Here is a 21,022-nt window from a genome sequence, read left to right as displayed (position 1 = left end):
AAACAGACAATGATTGTACTATATATAAAAATAGAACTTTGACCCACAACCTGTAGCAACTTGCCCAGGAAACCAATCTCCTTATCTTCAATAAACAACCCAGGAAGCCAGCTTGTTGTAAGTGCAAGAAGCTAGATTGATATCTCTAGTGACAATCCAGGATGCTAAACAATAACTTCTGCGACAATCAATCTAAAATGGCTAAGATTTTCTGAGAAACTGATGGGCTTATTTTTGTCTCATTACCAACTGAGGATCCAATTGGATTTTCTAACGAATTTCACAGGATACACACTTCTAGTTAGCCCACCTACAGCATCCCCAGATCAATAGCTTTCAATCAGGATATACACAAAACGTTCCCTTTTCCCCACCGTAATGTTTCCCATGTGTCTATCTGCTTTGAGTCTCTGCGAAAACACACGTTTTGGTGGCTGACTCCCTTGCTACAGCAAGCTCTGGATAAATAGCAATTGCTTGGTCACATTTGGTTGGTCTTTGTTTTTTTCCACACCAGGGAGAGACCTGTCAAGTCACAAAGAAAGGAACTCAATCTCAACTGTAGATGAGCTAGTTTCAATTCTTCCCATTTTGCAAGATTATTGGCATCCATGCCTTTTTTATCCTTCCTGTCCCTTTTCTGTCTGTAACATCTCTTTCCATTCTCAATTCTTTTTACTTATATCTGCAATCCTTCAGATTCCTCTTACAGCTCACTTAGATAATTATAATAAACCAGTAAACTTTACCTTATTTTTATTCTAATCCACCTCAATCACTATTGCTGGATAAATCTCATAGAAGCAAGGTTCCAATGTTTTCACTTACCTTACAAAAAACATTAAGTGGGAAATTTTCAGTCTAAGAAAACAAATGGCCTCAATCAAAATCCCAGCAAGTTATTTTTTGGGTATAACAAACTAATACTAAATTTTATATGGAGAGGCAGAAGATCCAGAATAGCCAACACAGTGTTGAAGGAGAACAATTTGCTACAGTAATCAACTCAGTGTGGTATGGACAAAAGAATAGACAAATAGATCAATGAAACAGGATAGAGAGCCCAGATATAGATTCACATAAATACAGTCAACTGATCTTTGACAAAGGATCAAAGGCAATGCAATGGAGCAAAGATAGTATTTTCAACAAATGGTGCTGGGACAACTGGACATGCCCATGGAAAAAGCTGAATTGAGATACAGTATTACACTCTTCACAAAACTCAAAATGAATCACAGACCTAAATGTAAAACACAAAACTATATATAATTAGAAAATTATATATATGTATATTTAATAGTTCTTTAAAAAAAAGAAGACACTGGCTAGTAATCACTGAAGTAGTCTTTCCCAAACTTGCACTACAGCACATAAAATGCAAGGAAAAAAAGAAGTTATAACAAAGTTGCTGTTTTAGAATACATTTTCCCACTGTTTATAAGGACAGAGAAGCTATATTGGATAAAACAAAAGATTGTTTATCTATGTTTATCATATGAAACCTCAGGAACTTATGGTCATTTGAAAGAACTAGAAATATATTTTTTTCCTCAAGTGTCTGATCAGAGACAAGGACACTTATTTTTCTATGAATGAGAAAACACTGAAGCCACATCTCTATTGGATGGTTGTTGATTCTGGAAGAGAGAAAAGAAATTGTGACTGTAGAGTTGCACACCCATCCAAGATATCTTCCATAAGAGAGATTAACAAAAGAGATGCTCAGATATGGTAGAATCAGTAGATTTCTCCTGAACCACCCTTGGAAAATTACATAAAGACATACAATTGCCAACTGACTCAAAATGAACAATTCCAGAATGCATAGTTCAGGCTCTAAGAAGTTTAACAGAGGTATCTTTTCTCGGTTTGTTTGCAGTTTTCTAACTGAAAGGTGACTTAGGTGGATTTGGCAGTATGGGGTTATGCTTGGTCCATGCTGCTTCTCACACTTATTTCTCTTCTGCTTCTACTCTAATCATCATATGAGAAAAAGTGTTTCTCAAGCAACATTTTATATCCTACAATCAGATGAAATATACTGCCCATTGGAGTACCACTAAAAACTTTGTTATTTGTTTGCACAATTGAAATAATTATACCAAGAATATTGCAAAATGTTCTCCTTCTTTCCATAAAATCAGAGTTGCCTGGAGGCACATAATGGCCATTGTCATTGCCAAGGAATTTGAATGATGGATTTCAACACATTTACCACTCCTGTTGAGTGATCTGAGTCATTAGGCTTTTATAAATGGAAAAGATAGTCATTCCACGTGCAAGTATTATCTGTTCTCAATTCTCTATTTCTACTGTACTTCACATTCCAACTAAAATGTTTGAATGTTTCTGTGGAAAACAGACATAAAAATTAGCATATATGATCTTATTTCAACCATGAAAAATGTACATTTTAAAAAACCCATAGGCAACATGTTTTATTTTATAATGCAGAGAGAATACATCACCTTATTAGTACTTATTTTTGGCTGATGAGATTCAGTTTTGTGGAAAAAAAATAGATAAAATTTTATAAATTTTCCATGATCAGCATGGTGTAAAAATGTATACACAGGTATTAAAAAATAAAAAGTACAGTAAAGTGTTAACAGCGTTTTTCTCCTAGCAGCTTGAACATAAATGATTTATTTTCCTCTAACTTTTTTTTATATTTTAAATTTTCTATAGTAAAAATACAAAATTTTATTGAAATGTAAAAAATTTAATTGAAATGTAAAAAATGTATTTTGTAGAAACATGGCTTTCCATCACCAAAAAAATCAACTAAACATCTACAGTAATTCCCCTTACATACTAACGAGTTCCATTCCGAGAGTGCGTTCATAAGTCCAACTTGTTCATAAGTCCAACAAAGTTAGCCTAGGTACCCAACTAACACAGCCAGCTATATAGTACTGTACTGTAATAGGTTTATAATTCTTTTCACACAAATAATACATAAAAATCAAACAAACACAAGAAATAAAGAAAACATTTTTAATCTTACAGTACAGTACCTTGGAAAGTACAGTAGTACAGTACAACAGCTGGCATAAAGGGGCTGGCTTCAAGTGAATGGGCAAGAAGAGTTACTGACTGGAGGAGGGAGAGGAAGTGGGAGATGGTAGAGCTGAAAGATGGTCAGCAATAGGAGACGGAGGGCAAGCTGAAATTTCACTCACGCCTGACATTGATGGAATGCACGTTCGCATCTTTGAAAGTTTGCAGCCTGAAGGTTCATATGTAGGGGACTTGCTGTAAAATAAATTAAATAAACTAAACATATTAGCTGCAGGCTAATGTCCTTCCAGGATGAGCTTCAATATGTCTTACCATAACTCTATTTTTCATTTTTCGTTATTCCCCTTCACACGTTTTTCACTTCAATAAAAAATTAACCCTTTGCCATTTTACGTATAGATTAAATTTTCTTGACTCTGTATGGTTGTTTATCCTGTTCCTGGATTTTCCTTTATGTCCAAATCATTTCAGGCTTCACTTATTTGTGGCTTTACCTTGGGCTTTTTCTAAACTAAACAGCTTTCCTTCTGCATATTTCCTGTACAGCTTCTTTCTTTATTTCTCATAAAATCTTATGCAGAGGTCATCTCCTCTACTAGATTATACCCTTTTCTCCTGTATTCATTCCTTCATTCTGTCATCTCATCCTTCCTTCTTTCCTATTTTTAAGTAGCTAATTTGGTCACTTTTTTTCTATATTTCTCTTTTAAATATTATCTCCAAATCTACAGTCTTACTTTGTTTATTCTGAAGCATTTAAGACTCAGACACTTGAGAAATTAATGAATTAGCTAAAAGAATGATATATCAGCTGGAGGTAGCAAGGATGATATGTTATCTCATCTGATTAGTCATGGAGAATCATGATAAATAGGAAGACAAAAGTGAAAAGTTATGAGACAAAATGTTACTTGGACTAACTGCCTGCTTTTGAATCTAAGTTTGGATCAGATTTAAGTTTACTTCTAGACCTCTGATCCCTGGAGGTTAGATTTACAAAAGCACCCATTCTGACCCTTGTATATATTTCAACATATGACAAATGATTGTTCTGTGGAACAGTCATTTTCCTTCCTGTGCAGAAAAAGCCCATTTTTTCCCTAGTGTTCATAACTCCCCTCTACATTTGATGTATTGGGTTAGCCAAAAATTTCGACCGAAAAACCCAAACGAACTTTTTGGCCAAGCCAATATTTACTTTTTCTTACTCTTTTTCCTTCTTTTTTTCCTTCTTTCCCTTTCCATTTCTCTTTCCCTCCCCTCTCCCTTCCTCCATTTTGTCTTTCCTTCCTTCCTCTTCCCTCCCTTCCTTCCTCCACTCAGTTACTCTGTAATTTGCCGATCCCTTTGCATTAATATGTTCCCTTTTAAAATTTAATCCACAAAATTCAAACTATCTCATTCATTGTCAGAAAACTCCTTGATTCCAGTCTTAGTTTGGGTGTTCAATAGATATAGGAATAAGGATTTAAAATATATAAGTCTTTTATTTATTCTCTTATTAGAGAGACAAGATGATAGCTTGAAACTTTTTCTATGAAAATAAAATAAAATAAATCAGTTACTAGGGTATTTAGTAAATATGACATGTAAGATCTGGGAATTTAGATATGCATCATTTGTGAAATTTTTGACTTTTCATTTACCTCTGACTTTTGCTGTGAGCCTTTCATTCATAATTAATATATTAATTAATTCTCTACCCAATTTTGAGGTTCCTGCTGTATGCAAGGCCCCACCCCCCCTAAGTATTAGGAGTACAGAAATAAATGAGAAACAGTCTCTACCCTCAAGAATCTACAGTAATATGGGGAGGCAGATAAGTAAACCATTACGCTACAGTGCAGTATGAAAAATCAGGCAGGTACAGATAGTTAAGAAATAAGTAATGAACTCTTCCTGGGGCTCAAGGAAGACCTCTCAGAGAAGTCTGTTTTCAAAGATGACAAAGTTCTGCATTGGCAAACTTGTGTTTTTCTTAGGAAAAAGATGACCTCTTTTGTCAATCACTTTTGAACAGTTGGGAAAATAAACATAAAATCTGTCAAGTTTCCCTGTAAATTTAAAAAAATGTTTTATAAATTATGCTAGCAGAGAAAATTTACAAAGAAAAACCCTTAATTTAGAAGGAATTGACAATTGTGGATGTCACAGCTCTTCTGCTTTTAATTTCTCCCTACCTTTTCTGCCTGACTTCATTGTTTCTTCCTGGAATTCATATCTGGTACAAGCCCTTACCACTCCAACCCCCTTAGCTCCCCTGACATCAGTGTAAACAAGTATTTTACCCTTATCTCAGTCAAAATGAAACAAGACACTAAGGAATATAGAACTCTAGTTTTGAGGTGTCTTTGAACAGAATCTAGCCTAAAAATGGATGCTTAAATGTACCATATAACCCCCTGCCAAGTGGTCATTAGGCAGCTGGAAACCTGCAGCTACAGGTTACAACCACTGAGGAATCCTATTACATCTTCTATAAATATTGAGTGAAACATCTCCAATATTTCTTTAAAAATGTACAAACAGTAAAGCAAAAAAGGAAAATGAGAAAGGGATGCAAGTGGGAGAAATCAAAACATACACTTATTAAATGTTCATTAAATGCACATTTTTATTCATCATTTTATTTAATTCTCACTCCCAGGATATTCTGCTCTTTAGTAAACAAATAAGCAAGCAAACAAAGAAAAAAACAAAGTGTGGTGATAAATAAAAGTTTGTGCACTTAGTAAATGTTTAATAAGTATAAGTTTTGCTTCTTCCCACTTGCATCCCTTTTGAATTTCTTTTTTAATTTATTTTTCTAAGGATATAGAAAGTGAGGTTGGTGGGAAGATAGGTGGGTGGCAGGTGGCAAGAGGATTGTATGTAAAGTGTTTAACAAAGTTTCTTCCTCTGGGAAGGTTTAGAAAGAAACCTTTAAGAAAGAAAAGGTAGGAAAGGGAAGGGAAGGAAAAGAAAAAGGAAAAAAAGAGTAGAAGAGAAGAGAAAAATGATAAGCAAGGGACAAGAATTTAGGATGGCTTGTTTTTAACTTTAAAATACCTACAAATTTGAATTTAGGGAGGAAGAAAAGAGATTGAAAGAGAATAAGAAAAGAGTAGAAGACAGAGGAGAATTTCAGTCTAATGAACAAAGTAATTCATATCAATTCTTTGAGTATTTGTGGAGTAGCTATTACAGGTCTATCACCCATTAATAAATTGGGCACAGAATTAAGACCAACCAAAAGAAAATGGATATGTGTCCTTCCTCAAAATCTTGAGGAATGAGCATCCTTCCCATGAGCATCTCCTCCTCAAGGACTAACAAGTCCAAGCAGAATGTGACAGTAGATATTTCAAATCAAGGCTCAAAAAGTGAATTCCCCTTTCAATTTTATTCTAGATAGTATTTCTTCTGTTTTTACAGAATTTAATAGTATAGACTGTAGCTATTTATGTACAGATTTGCATTTACTTATATCTTATTACATTTGATTTTAAGTATGTTCTTCTTAAAATAAAATTACATTTAAAAGTTCTACAGAATTCTGACTTTTTTACCATGTCATCCTACTTCTCAAATCCACAAACATAAACTACCTAGTAAATTCCAGTCACTTTTTTTTTTTTCCAGAATAAAAAAAATGCCCCAGTTTTCTTCTTATCAAGACAGGAAGAATTTCCTGGAGATTAATCACTCTTTTGACTTGCAAAATTGGAAAGGTTGAGAGAAATTAGTAAAGTAGGTTGTATCATCCTATTTTGGATTTGGAATTTTTGGAAATGGGCGTGCTGCCATTCATAGGAAAGCAATCATGAGTCAAGCTGTGTGTGGGTGATCTAAACAAACATTGTCACCCTATAAAAGTCGGACTCCAGACCGTTAATCTAGAAGAAGATACACAGAGAGCAAGACATTAAGACAACAGAGAGCTGAGAAAAGTCAATGGAAATGAGGAATCTTCCAGTTCTGCTGTTGCTATGTGTGGCAGTTTGCTCAGCCTATCCATTGGACAGAGCTGCAAAGGACAAGGATGACAGCATGGACCTTGTTCAGGTAATTAAGGGAGCCAGCCCTCACACTCCCTGACAGGGCCAAGTGGAAACCCTCTCTGCTTTCTATTTATAAAACTCACAGAATTGTTTGAACTTAATGTATAGGAAGTTCAAAGGCAGAGAGTTATAGAGTGTTGTACATGGAGAGGGTCTCAGTATCATCTATTTGGACTCCTCTTTTTATGCCAGAGAAACAAAAGCCAAAGATATTAGGTAATTTCCTAAGATCGAAGCCACCTTAGTAGCAGCACTGCTTAAGACACATGATTAACAAGTGGAGAGTATATTAAATATATCTTGCTTTGGGACTTCTGTAGGTATTTTAATCCAATATAAATTTAGACGGATATTTTTATTGCTGGTGTCATGTTTAGACATAGAGATTTGTCTAAGTTTTTTTCTTAAGCCAGGTCCTTGTGAGAAGCATAAAGTGGAAAATTGAATAAATGTAGCTGAAATATACAATTATGCACAAGGAAGTTTGTTTTGTTTTTCTCCATTAAGTTCCCTGGATAATTATCCTGATTTTCCAGTTCATTGCAATTTTCATTGCTTTGGTAGTAAAATAAGCTGCAGAGATATTCTGTTACAAAGGTAAAACAAAAGTGAGGAGGAGTCTGCAATTGAAGAATTAAACAAATATGACACTTACTTTGATTTCAATAAACTAGAGGAATATTTCAAATAGATTAAGTGAGCAACTGTACAAGTTTACCATAAACCACTAAAAATCATAAGAATGACCTAAAAACTATACTTATGTTTCTGCTAGCAATACCTCGAAAACTACTACAACCTTGAAAAGGATGTGAAACTGTTTGTTAGAAGAAAGGACAGTGGTCCTGTAGTTAAAAAAATACAAGAAATGCAGAGGTTCCTGGGGTTGGAGGTGACGGGGAAGCTGGACTCTGACACTCTGGAGGTGATACGCAAGCCCAGATGTGGGGTTCCTGACGTTGGTCACTTCAGCACCTTTCCTGGCATGCCCAAGTGGAGGAAAACTCACCTAACTTACAGGTAATGGGTCCAAAGAGATTTTGACATAATACTGAGATTTATAAATCACTATCATAGGAGAAATAGTATCTTCAATTTTTTATCATACAGGATTGTGAATTATACACTGGATTTGCCAAGAGATGCTGTTGATTCTGCCATTGAGAAAGCTCTGACAGTCTGGGAGGAGGTGACTCCAATTACATTCTCCAGGATCAATGAAGGAGAGGCAGACATAATGATCATTTTTGCAGTTCGAGGTAAAAAACAGAAACAAGGAAAAAAAAAAAAACCCATGCAAAATTTTATCTGTTGTTGTTTCATTAGAAAAGATCCCAGAGCAATCCTAATTACTAATCTCGCCAATAAATTTTTTTTTTCTCTCTTAGAACATGGAGACTTTAGCCCTTTTGATGGACCTGGAAATGTTTTGGCTCACGCCTATCCACCTGGGTCAGGGACTTATGGAGATGTTCACTTTGATGATGATGAAAAATGGACAAAGGATACATCAGGTTAGTTATACATCTCTCAGAATGATTTCAGTGTGGATTTTTATTTTAACTTGGAGAACTCTTAATAGCTAAGAATACTGAAGAAACGGGGTGTTATGGATTTCCCAATGGGTCAAGAATCAGCAGAATCAGGCTGGAGATGGGAGTAATTGGATATGGCTGGTACTTTGTCCCAGAGATTGATTTCAAGAATGAGCCTTGAAAAACACTTGGCTTCCCATTAAGTGTGCTCAGTCAATTGATCAATTAACCAAAACAAAAAAAAGAGGGGGGGAAGTACTGTGTGCTTCCAGGAAGTAAACAAATATAATACACAGCTGATCTGTGTAATGTACGTGTATTTAAGGAATGAGTAACTATTACTTATGATTTCTTAAATAGGGATTAATTTATTCCTCGTTGCTGCCCATGAACTTGGCCATTCCCTGGGTCTCCAACACTCGACCAACAGTGAAGCTTTGATGTATCCAGTCTACAACACAAAGATGGCTCCGTTCCACCTTTCTCAAGATGATGTGAATGGCATTCAGTCCCTGTATGGTGAGTGATGCTGGAAAAATTAGGTATTGTAACTTTGCAATGATGATCTTCAGGAAAGCTTCAAAATGCTGCATAAAGCATTTGTGATTTAACTCAAAGCACTTTGAGAATGTTTGGAAAGGATATAAATTGACAGAAGACTCACATTTCTTCTAATGTTTGCATCCTCATATCTATTCCCTTTAGGACCTCCCACAGCTTCTCCAGATGACCCTGTGGTGCCCACAGAATCTGTGCCTCCAGAACCTGGCACACCAGCCACATGTGATCCTGCTTTGTCCTTTGATGCAGTCAGCACTCTGAGGGGAGAAATTCTATTCTTTAAAGACAGGTCAGACCAGAAAACTATATTTTCCTATCTATTCTTTTTATGTACCTATACAATGCTTAGAGAGGAAAACAAACAGAAACTTGATAGGGATTTTTAAATATTTAAAACAAAACATTTTGCTCTGAACTTGGAATCTTTCTGATGCTTCACTTTCTATATTTTCCTAAAATTGTCAAGTTCATTTTCAAAGACTTAGGATGATTTGATTTTTACCCTGTAATTGTCATTCCCAAATGTTATGTTACAGTTGCTTTTCAAAAGTCACAATTAGAACTTTAGAATCAGAATTTTATCTTTACTTCCTTTAAAAATGATACCAGGATACCATTACATTTAATCAATTAATTTACTCACTGCTGGATAAATATGCACATGATAAAACTGCACAAGCGGAAAGAAAGTTAAAAGAAAGTCATCACCACATCATTGACTCTTAGTTCCTCACTTCTCCCTATCTTCATCCATAATGATGAACTCTTAAATATCCTTCCAGAATTGTTCTGTGTATATATAAAAATATACTTACGTGCACGTATACATACACACACATCTGCCTATCTTTTTGAAAATATAAATGATGGTATAATATATATATTGTTTTGCATGAATTGTAGGTATTTAAAGGTTACAGTCAGCTGATTAATTTGCATTGTAAGATAACTTTCCTTTCACAGAAGACATTACTCTGGAATCCTATGGCAACAGGTCCAGTGCAATCTTCTGGGAAAAAAAGGAAAGATTTTTCCCCAGTGACAACATGCCTGATTTCTGTCTGTCATTGAGCCTAGAGGATGTGGGAATGGGGGAAGATGGGTAAGACAGGACAATGAAGAAAATATGCTGAAAGGTGAAAGACTTTTTTCAATTTTCATTTCTTTTTACATGTTTTTCAGACATTTTTGGCGCAAATCCTTCAGGACACTTGTACCTGAATTTCATTTGATCTCTTCGTTTTGGCCATCTCTTCCTTCAGGCATAGATGCTGCATATGAAGTTATTAGCAAAGACAGTGTTTTCATTTTTAAAGGTAATTATTATATAATAATTTCTTTAACTTGCTGAAATAAAGCCTCTCACTGGAAAATTGATTAAGACTTATTTGGAAATTGCCCAGAGTTGTAAATTCCCTCATTTGGTCTGTGTTCATTCATTCAAGCTGCAAATTTTTGTTTAATGTCTATTTTGAGCTGGTGACTCAATCTAAAATTCTGGCCTCCTTTTTTTTTTTTCTTTTTTTGTGGTACACGGGCCTCTCACTGTTGTGGCCTCTCCCGTTGCGGAACACAGGCTCTGGACGCGCAGGCTCAGCAGCCGTGGCTCACGGGCCCAGCCGCTCCACGGCATGTGGGATCTTCCCAGACCGGGGCATGAACCCGTGTCCCCTGCATCGGCAGGCGGACTCTCAACCACTGCGCCACCAGGGTAGCCCCCTGGCTTCCTTTTTACTATGAAAATCAAAAGTGCTAAGAAGTATTTCTAAAACCAAAGATATCTGTTATAGATTCAATGTGATTGTGATTTTTTTAAAAACAAAAACACAGGAAATCAGTTCTGGGCCATCAGAGGAAACGAGGTGCAAGCAGGTTACCCAAGAGACATCCATACCCTGGGTTTTCCTTCAACAATAAGGAAAATAGATGCAGCCTTTTCTGATAAGGAAAAGAAGAAAACATACTTCATTGTAGAGGACAAATACTGGAGGTAAAATTTGATTGGAATGACTGCATGATCCTAATTAGGGAAATTATTTTCTTTCTCTAAGGAAATCCCCCACCTTACTCTTAGACCTGAGTCCCTCACAGTAGGAATGGTGGGGCTTTAGACAACTGTGGGGAAGTGCTTACTTTCAAATATAGCAGTGCCTGATAACAGGCATTTCTTAAGCTCTCCTGTTTTGAGTCCCATGTGCAATAAGCTGGAGCTTCCCTTTGTGTTGTAGCCCCATCTGCCTGGAGTGTGCTCCTTTCTCCTCCACCTACACAAACCCTGCCCATGCTCCAAGTCCTGGCTCAAGTCCCACTACTTCCATGAAGCTTTCCCTGCTGCATTCCAAACCCAACTGGGCTTGGCTTTTCTTTTTTGAAAGAAGCCCTGCAAATCCAGACCACAGGGAAATCATTCCTTTCCCTTTGTCTTATAGTCCACTCATTGTTTGAGTGTTTGTCTTGATTTCCCAACTGTACTATGTGATTCTCAAGGGCTTCCCTTAGCCTAACCCATTCATTACCTCTGCTGAAGAGGATGACAGGTAATAACAGTCTAGCTGTATAGGGCTCTCAGAGGGGCTAATTCTTGAGCTATCTGCCCAGACTCTGAGATCTGGGCGGACCAACCAAGGTCCAGCCAACAATCAAAATGCACTTACTGTGCTTTGCTTCTTGTCCCAATCCCACTTCATAGGAGACTGCAATAGGAAATCCAGATGTGCAGGGTAGGGACAACATATATGTACAAAGTATGATAGAGAACTTCAAATTTGTATTTTAGATGAATGATTGAATTCACTTTATGTTCATATCTTTGTGATAGAAGGATGATTAAGATTCTTTCTGTCCAGACCTAAGAAATATGGTAACAAACAGCATCTGCTAGAACAGGATGTTACCTCTGTTTCTGGTAGAGATTTTAAGAGCTAAGTTTGCAGTACCATTAAAGTCACACATTTCTGTAGCACTAAACATGTTTGACATTTATTTGCAGTACTTGGAAAATTTGTTAGAATTCCACATTAAACCTAACATGATTTACGAATTTTGGTAACATGACCTCCATGCAATGCTGAGCTTTGTTTCTTTTACTCGGTGCAGATTTGATGAGAAGAGACAATCCATGGAGCCAGGCTTTCCAAAGCAAATAGTGGAAGACTTCCCAGGGGTTGACCTAGAGGTGGATGCTGTTTTTGAAGCATTTGGTAAAAGGACACTTATTTTGTTGGCAGTGGGGCACTTGAAACAGTCTATAGCATCAGAGGGAAGAGGAAAATTGAAATAATATTTCATAACAGCTTTCTTTAACCAGGTTCCTCCTCTCAACCTTAAATTTCAACTTATGAATTTCATATCAATTATATGACTACCTCATATAATAAGCTATATAAAAATTCCCTCAAGTGGTATGGCCAAGTTTACCACTGACCAGCTGGCTTTCTCTATCCCACTGCTGCTACTAATTCCCAGGGAGATTTTCTCTGTCTTTCCTGAGTAGTCAGTCAGTTGCCAATATTTAAATTTCCATGAGCCCAAAGTCTAAAAAAAGATTTTTTTTCCTCCTCAGGGATAGATGGGTGGAGGGATAGATAGATGATCTTTATTGAAAGGTAATCTAAGCACCATAATGGCAGAGCCATAAAGGATCATCAGGCTCTGAAAGAGTCCCTGTGCCTCTCTGAGGCCAGAAATGCCCCTCAGGCTGCCTCATGAGGAAAGGGGAGGAGGAGTATTGGGAAGGAAAAGCTTAAAGATACCACAGTTTCCAAAGATGCAGAGAATTTTATCTGACTGCAAGCAGAATAACCTAATAACTCAGAGCATGATTTTGCTGTCAGACAGAGCTGAAGTTGAGTGCCATCTCCATTCTTTCCTTGTTGAGTGACCTTGGGCAATCATCTAAATTTGTCTGAACCTCAACTTCCTCATCTGTAAAATGGAGTTAGATATATATGCCTTTTAGGATTGTTGCAGAAATAAATGAAAAAACATCATGTAAAATGTTTAACATAGTCCCTGCCAAGTAGTATAATTCTATAAACACTTTCTGCTTTTAGGTATCTATTATTATGAGTTTTGTACTTTGCCAAATTTATTTATTGGAAAAAATATCTCACTATTTCCCCTGTCTGTATTTGCAGGGTTTTACTATTTCTTCAATGGATCTTCGCAGTTGGAGTTTGACCCAAATGCAAAGAAAGTGACACATGTTTTGAAGAGTAACAGCTGGTTGAATTGTTAGGAGAGATGCTTAGAAGGCATAACATGGGGATTCTAAATGAAGCTGATAACTCTTCACCTAAGTCTCTGTGAATTGAAATGGTTCATTTTCTCCTGTGTGTGCAGTGACTGAGAATGAGAGTGTGAGCTGGTGTGTCTTGACCATTAGCTTCACAAATTACAGGGCATTCAAATGGGCTGTGTGTTTGCACTTTGCTCACATGGGGTAGCCTCCCACGGGGAAGGAAGAAGCACTTGTGCAAGAGACAACTGACTTTATATAGAATATTTTCTTATTATTTAATAAAGAGGAGTTGTCAGTTATTTTATTTTATTGTTCTGTTTGTTTCAAGGACTAGTTGTCCTCACAATCTTGGGCACATTGTGGACTGAGCAGGAGACAGTAGAGGTGGCAGGATTAGGATCTCCACAGCTGGAGCCTCACAATGGGCTCATCCAGAACTGGAAACAATCTGCCACTTGCCCTCCCCAGGTACCCTACAAAAGAGATGCTATTTCCACCAACAAGGCATCATATGTGTTCTTGACATACCTAAGGAGAAAGATCTAGGGAAGTTGTTACCTTATAGGGCAGGATCTGAAAAAAGTTGTGAAGCAGAATCCTATAATTATAGCAAATCACCTAGTTCACACACTTCATTATTCAGGTGGGGAAATAAACCTGTTGTTCATCTTTTGCTTTTACTTATATATTCTATCAATGGAGTCCCTTTCCCTGCCCTAGCAAGCAAATGTGCTCATATTCCCCCTATTCACACATGAAAATATCCTCCTGTACTCCTTTTGTATCTGTCCATGTTCACAAGCCCATGGACAACTGCATATCCAAAAATTGGTTTGTCACTCCTAAGTAATAAGTGTAACATGGTATCTGCTACACAGTAAGAGCTCATTCATGCTGTACATTATTAATTCATTTGAGAATAATCTTTTAATCATATTCCATGTGTCAGGCATTGTGCTAGGTTGTGGGCATAGGAGCCTGAGAAAATGGACACAGTCCCTGCCTCATTGAGGTTATAATCCAGCAAGAAAGAATATATGCAAATAGTGACAAACATGAACATGTAAGTGTAATTTTAGTAAGAGTTATAAAGGAAAAAATTTAGGCTTCTTTGATAGAATAATAGGAGGATCTACTTTGATCTGGGTGGTTTTAGAAGAAGTTTTGGGGGAATGGCATTGGAGAAGGTTTTGAAGGAAGACGTGAAAACTAGGTGAGAAGATGATGGTTTGGACTAAAGTGGTCACAGTGGAGAGTCAGAGACAGGAATACATTATATATATATATATATATATATATATATATATATATATATATATATATATAAAATGATTGACAACAGAACTCTATGATGGCTTAAATATGGAGTTTAAGAGAGGAAATGTTGCCAGAATAATTCCCAGATAGCTTCCTTGAGCATAATTGTTGATGGGAGAAGACCTGAAGAGAAGCAGGTTTGTGAGAAAAGGGCAAGAGTTAGGACGAATTGCTCAGTTTTGCCAATTTTGGAAATGTCTGAGAGATTTCCAAGTAAAACCATGAGGTAAGTTAGTCTAGAACTCAAAAGAGAAGATATAGTAATTATGTTTGGTGATGGATGTTAACTAAACTTATTGTGGTAATTGTTTTGCAATGTATACATATAGCAAATCATTATGCTGTACACCCAAAACTAATACAATGCTATATGTTAATTATATTTCAATATTTTTAAAAGAGAGAGAAGATATAAACATATGGGATTTTTCAGCATTTAGATTTTTCTTAAAACCATGAGTATAAGACACACCATATGAGAGATTTTAAGATGGAATCCTAATAAATAACAATATTTTGCAGGGGATTGAACATTTCTTTATTTTAAAAATTAACTAAGTTATTTGGTTTATTTTATTTTTGATAGGTACTATGTAGCCACAGCACAAATTCAAAAGGTAAAAAACATTTTGTATAAAAAGTTAATTTTCCTCACACCCATTTCATCACTATCTAATTCCTTTCCTCAGAGCAGCCAAGTAGATTTCTAGGAATCCTTTCAGAGCTATTTTATACATATACAAACAGTAATATTATATTATCTTTTTAAGTTAAAATGGTAGCATGTAAATTTACACTGCTCTGCTCTTTGCTATTTTCACTTACTATAGTTTAGCAACAATTCCACATTAATACATGTGGAATTTGCTTCACTCTTTCATTGGCTCCATTCTATGAAATAAATATGTAATTTATTTATTCAGTCTCCTATTGATCACTAAATTAGTGATTAAATAAATGTATACATCAAAGAAATAAAATTTAAAAATTAAAATAATAAATCAAATATATTTAAAATAAATAAAAATATATTAAAGTAATTTAATAATATTTAAAACATATACTTGAAAAATATATACTTGAAAAATATATAATATACTTGAAATAAAAATAATGAAAAGTAAGTCAAAAAAATTGTGCATATCAGTAGTATTTTCAGTATTCAGTAAGTTATTTAAAATATTTTATTGTTATTCCCAATGATACAATGAATATCCTTGAACACACTTGCATATCTGTTGAAGTTTAAACTTCAAAGTCTGAGCAGAGATGGAGGAGCAGGGAAACCTGTTTGGATTCTCCAGCGTGTGGGCCATTGGATGCTATTTACAACAGCAGTATTGTTGGAGTGGTGGAGTTGAATTCTGATTGAAGTGGATTGAAATATTGATGTCAGGATACTTTTGGCTACAGGTAGCAAAAAATTCCAACTGGCTTAAAAATAAAAGAGTTTATCAAAAAGACAAAAGATAAGTGTTGGTGAGGATGTGGAAAAAAGGGAATCCTGGTGCACTGTTGGTAGTAGTGTAAATTGGTGCAGCCACTATGGAGAACAGTACAGCGCTTCCTCAAAAAGTTAAAAATAGAACTACTATATGATCCAACAATACAACTTCTGGGTGTATATCCAGAGGAATGAAATCAGATTCTTGAAGAGATAGCTACATTCTCATCTTCACTACAACATTACAATAACCAGGACATGGAAACAACGTAAGTGTCTGTTGATAGATGAATGGATAAAGAAATGGGGCAGGTATACAAATGGATCATTATTAAGCCCTAGTGAAAAAAAAAAAAAAAGGAAAATCCTACCATTTGCAGCAACATGGATGAAACTTGAGGCTATTATGCTAAGTGCAATAAGCCAGACACAGAAAGGTTTAAACTGCATAATTTCACTGATACATGAAATTAAAAAAAAAAAGACAAATTCATAAAATCAAAGAGTAGAATGGTGATAGTCAGGGGCTAGGTGGGTAGAGGAAATAGGGAGTTTTTGGTCAAAGCTTACAAATTTTCAGTTATGTAGGGAAGTAAGATCTGGAGATCTCATGTAAAGGACGGTGACCAGAGTTAGTAATACTGTACTGTATACCTGAAATATGCTGAGGGTAGATCTTGTGTTCTCAACACCTAAAAAAAAAAAAAAAAATTATGTGAGGTGATGGATGTGTTAATTAGTTTGTTTATGGTAATCATTTCATAATGTATAGGTATAGCAAAACATCACATTGTACACCTTAAATATGTATAATTTTTATTTGTCAATTATATCTCCATAAAGCTGGAAAGAGTTTTGGGTTTTTTTTTTGGTTTTTCGGTACGCGGGCCTCTCACTGTTGTGGCCTCTCCCATTGCAGAGCACAGGCTCCGGACACTCAGGCTCAGGGGCCATGGCTCACGGGCCCAGCCGCTCCACGGCATGTGGGATCTTCCCGGACCGGGGCACGGACCTGTGTCCCCTGCATCGGCAGGCGGACTCTCAACCACTGAGCCACGAGGGAAGCCCTGGAAAGAGTTTTTTTAAAGTAATGAAAATAAAGGAGTTTATTGATTCACATACTTAAAAGTACAGCAGTCAGGAAGGTTTTAGTTTCAATGTGATCATGGTTCTGGCTCCTCCAGTCTACTCTTGTCTTGACTATGTCTTCTGTGTCAGTTTTACCCTCAGGCTGGCTTTCCTCATGGCAGCATAAGACCTATAGTAGTTCCAAGCATCACACCTATAAAAAGCACCACCTCTAACCATCAACGCATATTTCTGAGCCTCCCCCTTGTTCGTATCATCTCAATCATGTGGTCAACACCTAGAACAATCACTGTGGCAACAAGGACAGGTAATTTTTACCCCAACCGTGTTGCTGTTACATAGTGGGGTGGAGGAAAACATACTGAGGCAGCAATCTCTATCCATCTACCACAGAGAGAATTTGGAAGGTAAGAAAGTGGAAATAATAGGTCAGATAACTCTTAGGAGAAGTTGGGCTGGGAAGGAAGCAAAGCATATTCTTTTTGTATTGCCAGACCCAATTCATAGTTCTTATGCATGTCTTCATTTCATTGGGAAAAGAAACTAAACAACTTTTTATTTACTGAATACCTGTTTTTTGGTTAGGCACTGCAGTAGAGGTGAAACCAAGCAGGACCTTGTGGGGCCCTCCCAGGTAAAAAAGCCTTTCAGTGTCCCCTGTTTCTTATTTGCAGAAAAAGACTTTAGTCTCCTAGACCTTCTCTGGGTTCCAAAGAGCAGATTCAAGCAGTTACTAATCAGGGAAATGAGGGAACCAGAAACAAGGGAAAAGCAAGACCACCATAAACTTTTCTGTGATTGTTACCTTAAACCAATGCCTTGATTTATGACCCCAAACTGTTGAGATGTCCTGTGGCTTCAACCAGCTGGCCTCAAGGGGACTTCAACATTGATGACCCACAGGATCAATTGAGAACTGAAACTGAACCATCATGTGGGCCCTAAACAAATGATAAAAGGTCTCAACTATTGCTTTTGCTCTCTCCTAGAGGAAAGTTAAAGGATCACCAGATCATGATTTATGAGCTTGTTTTGCAGGAACATAAAGAATATTCACGATCACCAGCAACAAACGAAGTCACAAGGCAGTACCTAAAACTTTGCAGCTGAGATCTTATCAGGAAGCTGGGATCGCAAAGCCCTCCACCCCTCCCCTTTTGCCATTAAAAATCTTACACCTTGGCTAGTCAACATGATGGATTTGAGAGGAGTCTAGGTCTCCCATCTTCCGGATTGGTGCCTCCTTGACTAATAAACTTTTCTCTGCTTCAAACTCCGATATTTCGGTTTGTTTGACCTCATTGTTCATGGGTACTCGAACCTGGGTTTGACAACAGGCACTTGATGGGCACTGTTCATTTCATCCTCATAATGACTATTGAGTTGGTGGTTTGCCTCGATAGTGCAGAAGTATAAGTTTAGAGTGATTCAGTAACTTTACCATGGTCATATAGTAAGTAGCATAGTCAGGATCTCATTTCATATCTTCCTGGTTTCAAAGATCATGGTTGTATTTAGTCTAGGATAAGAGAATAAATCAGCCTGGTTGACCTTAATCTTATTTAGTTTTGACCCTGTTCTGAACTAGATATCCAGCTATATCATGCTGCATGACCACAAAGGGAAGGAGCTAATTCTTTCTCAATCCTGAAATTGAAAATCCCAAAGGGCCAGGGTTCTTCTTTTCACGTCTGACATCTGACTTTTCTAAATTCCTTTGTGCAGTGCAAAATTATAATGGACAACGGGGAACCTCACACCTTCTACTACTCCCCTCTGTAAATTTCCCTAGGCAATCTTGTTCCCAAAAGACTCGAGTGCATTTGTGTACTGACAAGCCATTCACTCGTGTTTCTTGACTCTAACCAGTGGCTAAGAACAAGAGACCATACTTGTGGTTCATTTAAGGATAGGTCCAGCCTTAACGGTGATGTGATGCTGAATCCCAGAATGATGTTCAAGAACTGGCTCAATTCCTTTTGCCTTGGAAATTTGGAGTATGTTTCTGCATTTATAGGAAGTGATCTGGTGACAGTAGGTTGGTGGGAGGGGAAAGGAAAGCAGAAGCTGGGAATTGGACTGGAACTTGGCAATAAACCAACAGAAAGGTAGACTTAACACAGATGAGAAAGTAAAAAATAAAGGAGTTACAATTACACCAGAAGTTACATCAGTCAGGGAACAGATATGTTACTATCTCAGAAGCATTTGAGAAGCTCATCACCAGAAACCAAGCAATGTGGAGACTCGCTGTGATCACGTTGTGAAGGGAAATAATGGGAAAACCGTGCTGAATCTACTCAAATCCTTCAGGAGTAACGTGTGAAAGTAACTTTCTGTAAAACTGAAAAAGTTGGCAGGGCTTAATTATAAGAAAGTGTTCAGCTTGCAGTGTAAATGTCCCTGTCATTGATTTACAGTCACTGATGGTAATCAGTATGTTTAATTTTAGTGGCTGTATTAGACTTGAAATAGAAATTATCTTCTCTTTGGTCAGGGAGCAAACTAGTCACTTCTAGAAGGAGGGTATTTATGGAGACTTTTATTTATATAGTGTTATGCTTTGATAGTCATCTTACTGTTTTGCATATGTTTTCTCTGTTTTTAAAGTGTTTGAAAAGTGTATGATAATTTTATTTAAGGCATTCAATTCTTTGCTTTATTGTATTAATGAGTTACTTAAATGCTTAGAAATAACTTGCTTGTTTGATTTTAAGTCTACACAACAGATCTGGATTATTTGAAAGAATTAGTTACATTAAAATCATAGTCGTAATTTGAAGTGTTGAAAATATGAATACAAATTGTATTAAATGTTTAAGGATAATTCAATATTTTAACCAAATGAATCAATTAAATATTAATTTAAGAGCTATTGAAAGTGATTGTACTTACTTTTATATACTTTTACTAGATTAATAAACAAGATTAGAAAGGTAAATTTAAAGTCTTAAGAAAACTTAAGATTTGTCTTTAATAAATTGAACATTAATTATAATAAGTAAAACTGTATTAATTAGCCTGCAAAAAAAGCTGCCCTCAGACATTAACGAGTTCAACCAAATGTATGACATATATTACTAGTCCAATTTTAATGCAGAAACTTTACATACACCATCTCACTTAATTCTTATTTGTGAGGTAGAGATTATTAAACCAATTTTACAAATATAAGGATTGCCGCTCAGAGAGGGTAAGCCATATTCTCAAGGTCATGCAGATAATAAGTGGCCGAACCAGAGATCTAATTCATCTTGTCTGACACCAAGCTTATGTTTGATCCACTCTGCTGCATCCCTACATGACATGAATTGATCTATAAATGTGATGAAAAGCAAAAGGGATACAGCAAAGAAAAGTCTGACAGAGGTAATAAATCAAGAGTTGGAAAAGAGATAGAGTAAAGGATTGGCTCTTTGTAGCAGGTTGAGTCAGAAAGCATAGGTTGGAGTGACCTAGGAATGGCTGTATGATACAGACATTTGAAAGTCAAAGGTTCATAAATTGAGTAGTTCCTATAAGTGCTGCTTTATATTATTTTTCCATTTAAATAAGGAATGCTAAGTCACGTAATAAAATATTTCATGTGCATCTAAGTGTATAGGAATATGGTTTTGTTATTAATAAAGTAGCCATTTCATAATTCAAGAATATTTCATGATTTGTCAATTGGGATTAATCTATTTAAAAAATCACTACAAAATCTGATACCAGAGGAAAAGTCATGGGTGATTCATAAAAGAGCATTGTGGAGGGCTTCTACACTCTTGGG

The 21,022-nt window shown here is 36.3% G+C and overlaps 1 protein-coding gene across 1 annotated transcript; it reads left to right on the top strand.

Annotated features, from left to right (window-relative positions):
* The first annotated feature begins 6,906 nt into the window (after window positions 1-6,906).
* Window positions 6,907-13,699, top strand: LOC103089307 (stromelysin-1). The gene is made up of 10 exons (XM_007448559.1): window positions 6,907-7,068; window positions 7,840-8,084; window positions 8,175-8,323; window positions 8,453-8,578; window positions 8,960-9,118; window positions 9,305-9,449; window positions 10,343-10,476; window positions 10,991-11,150; window positions 12,257-12,360; window positions 13,297-13,699. Exons 1-10 carry the CDS (start codon window positions 6,958-6,960, stop codon window positions 13,395-13,397), a joined length of 1,434 nt encoding a protein of 477 aa, XP_007448621.1. The 5' UTR covers window positions 6,907-6,957; the 3' UTR covers window positions 13,398-13,699.
* The last annotated feature ends 7,323 nt before the right edge of the window (window positions 13,700-21,022 follow it).

Source organism: Lipotes vexillifer, unplaced genomic scaffold, assembly GCF_000442215.2.
Source record: "Lipotes vexillifer unplaced genomic scaffold, Lipotes_vexillifer_v1.1 scaffold593, whole genome shotgun sequence".
Taxonomy (NCBI): domain Eukaryota; kingdom Metazoa; phylum Chordata; class Mammalia; order Artiodactyla; family Lipotidae; genus Lipotes; species Lipotes vexillifer.
This window is presented reverse-complemented; position numbering and strand designations above follow the sequence as displayed.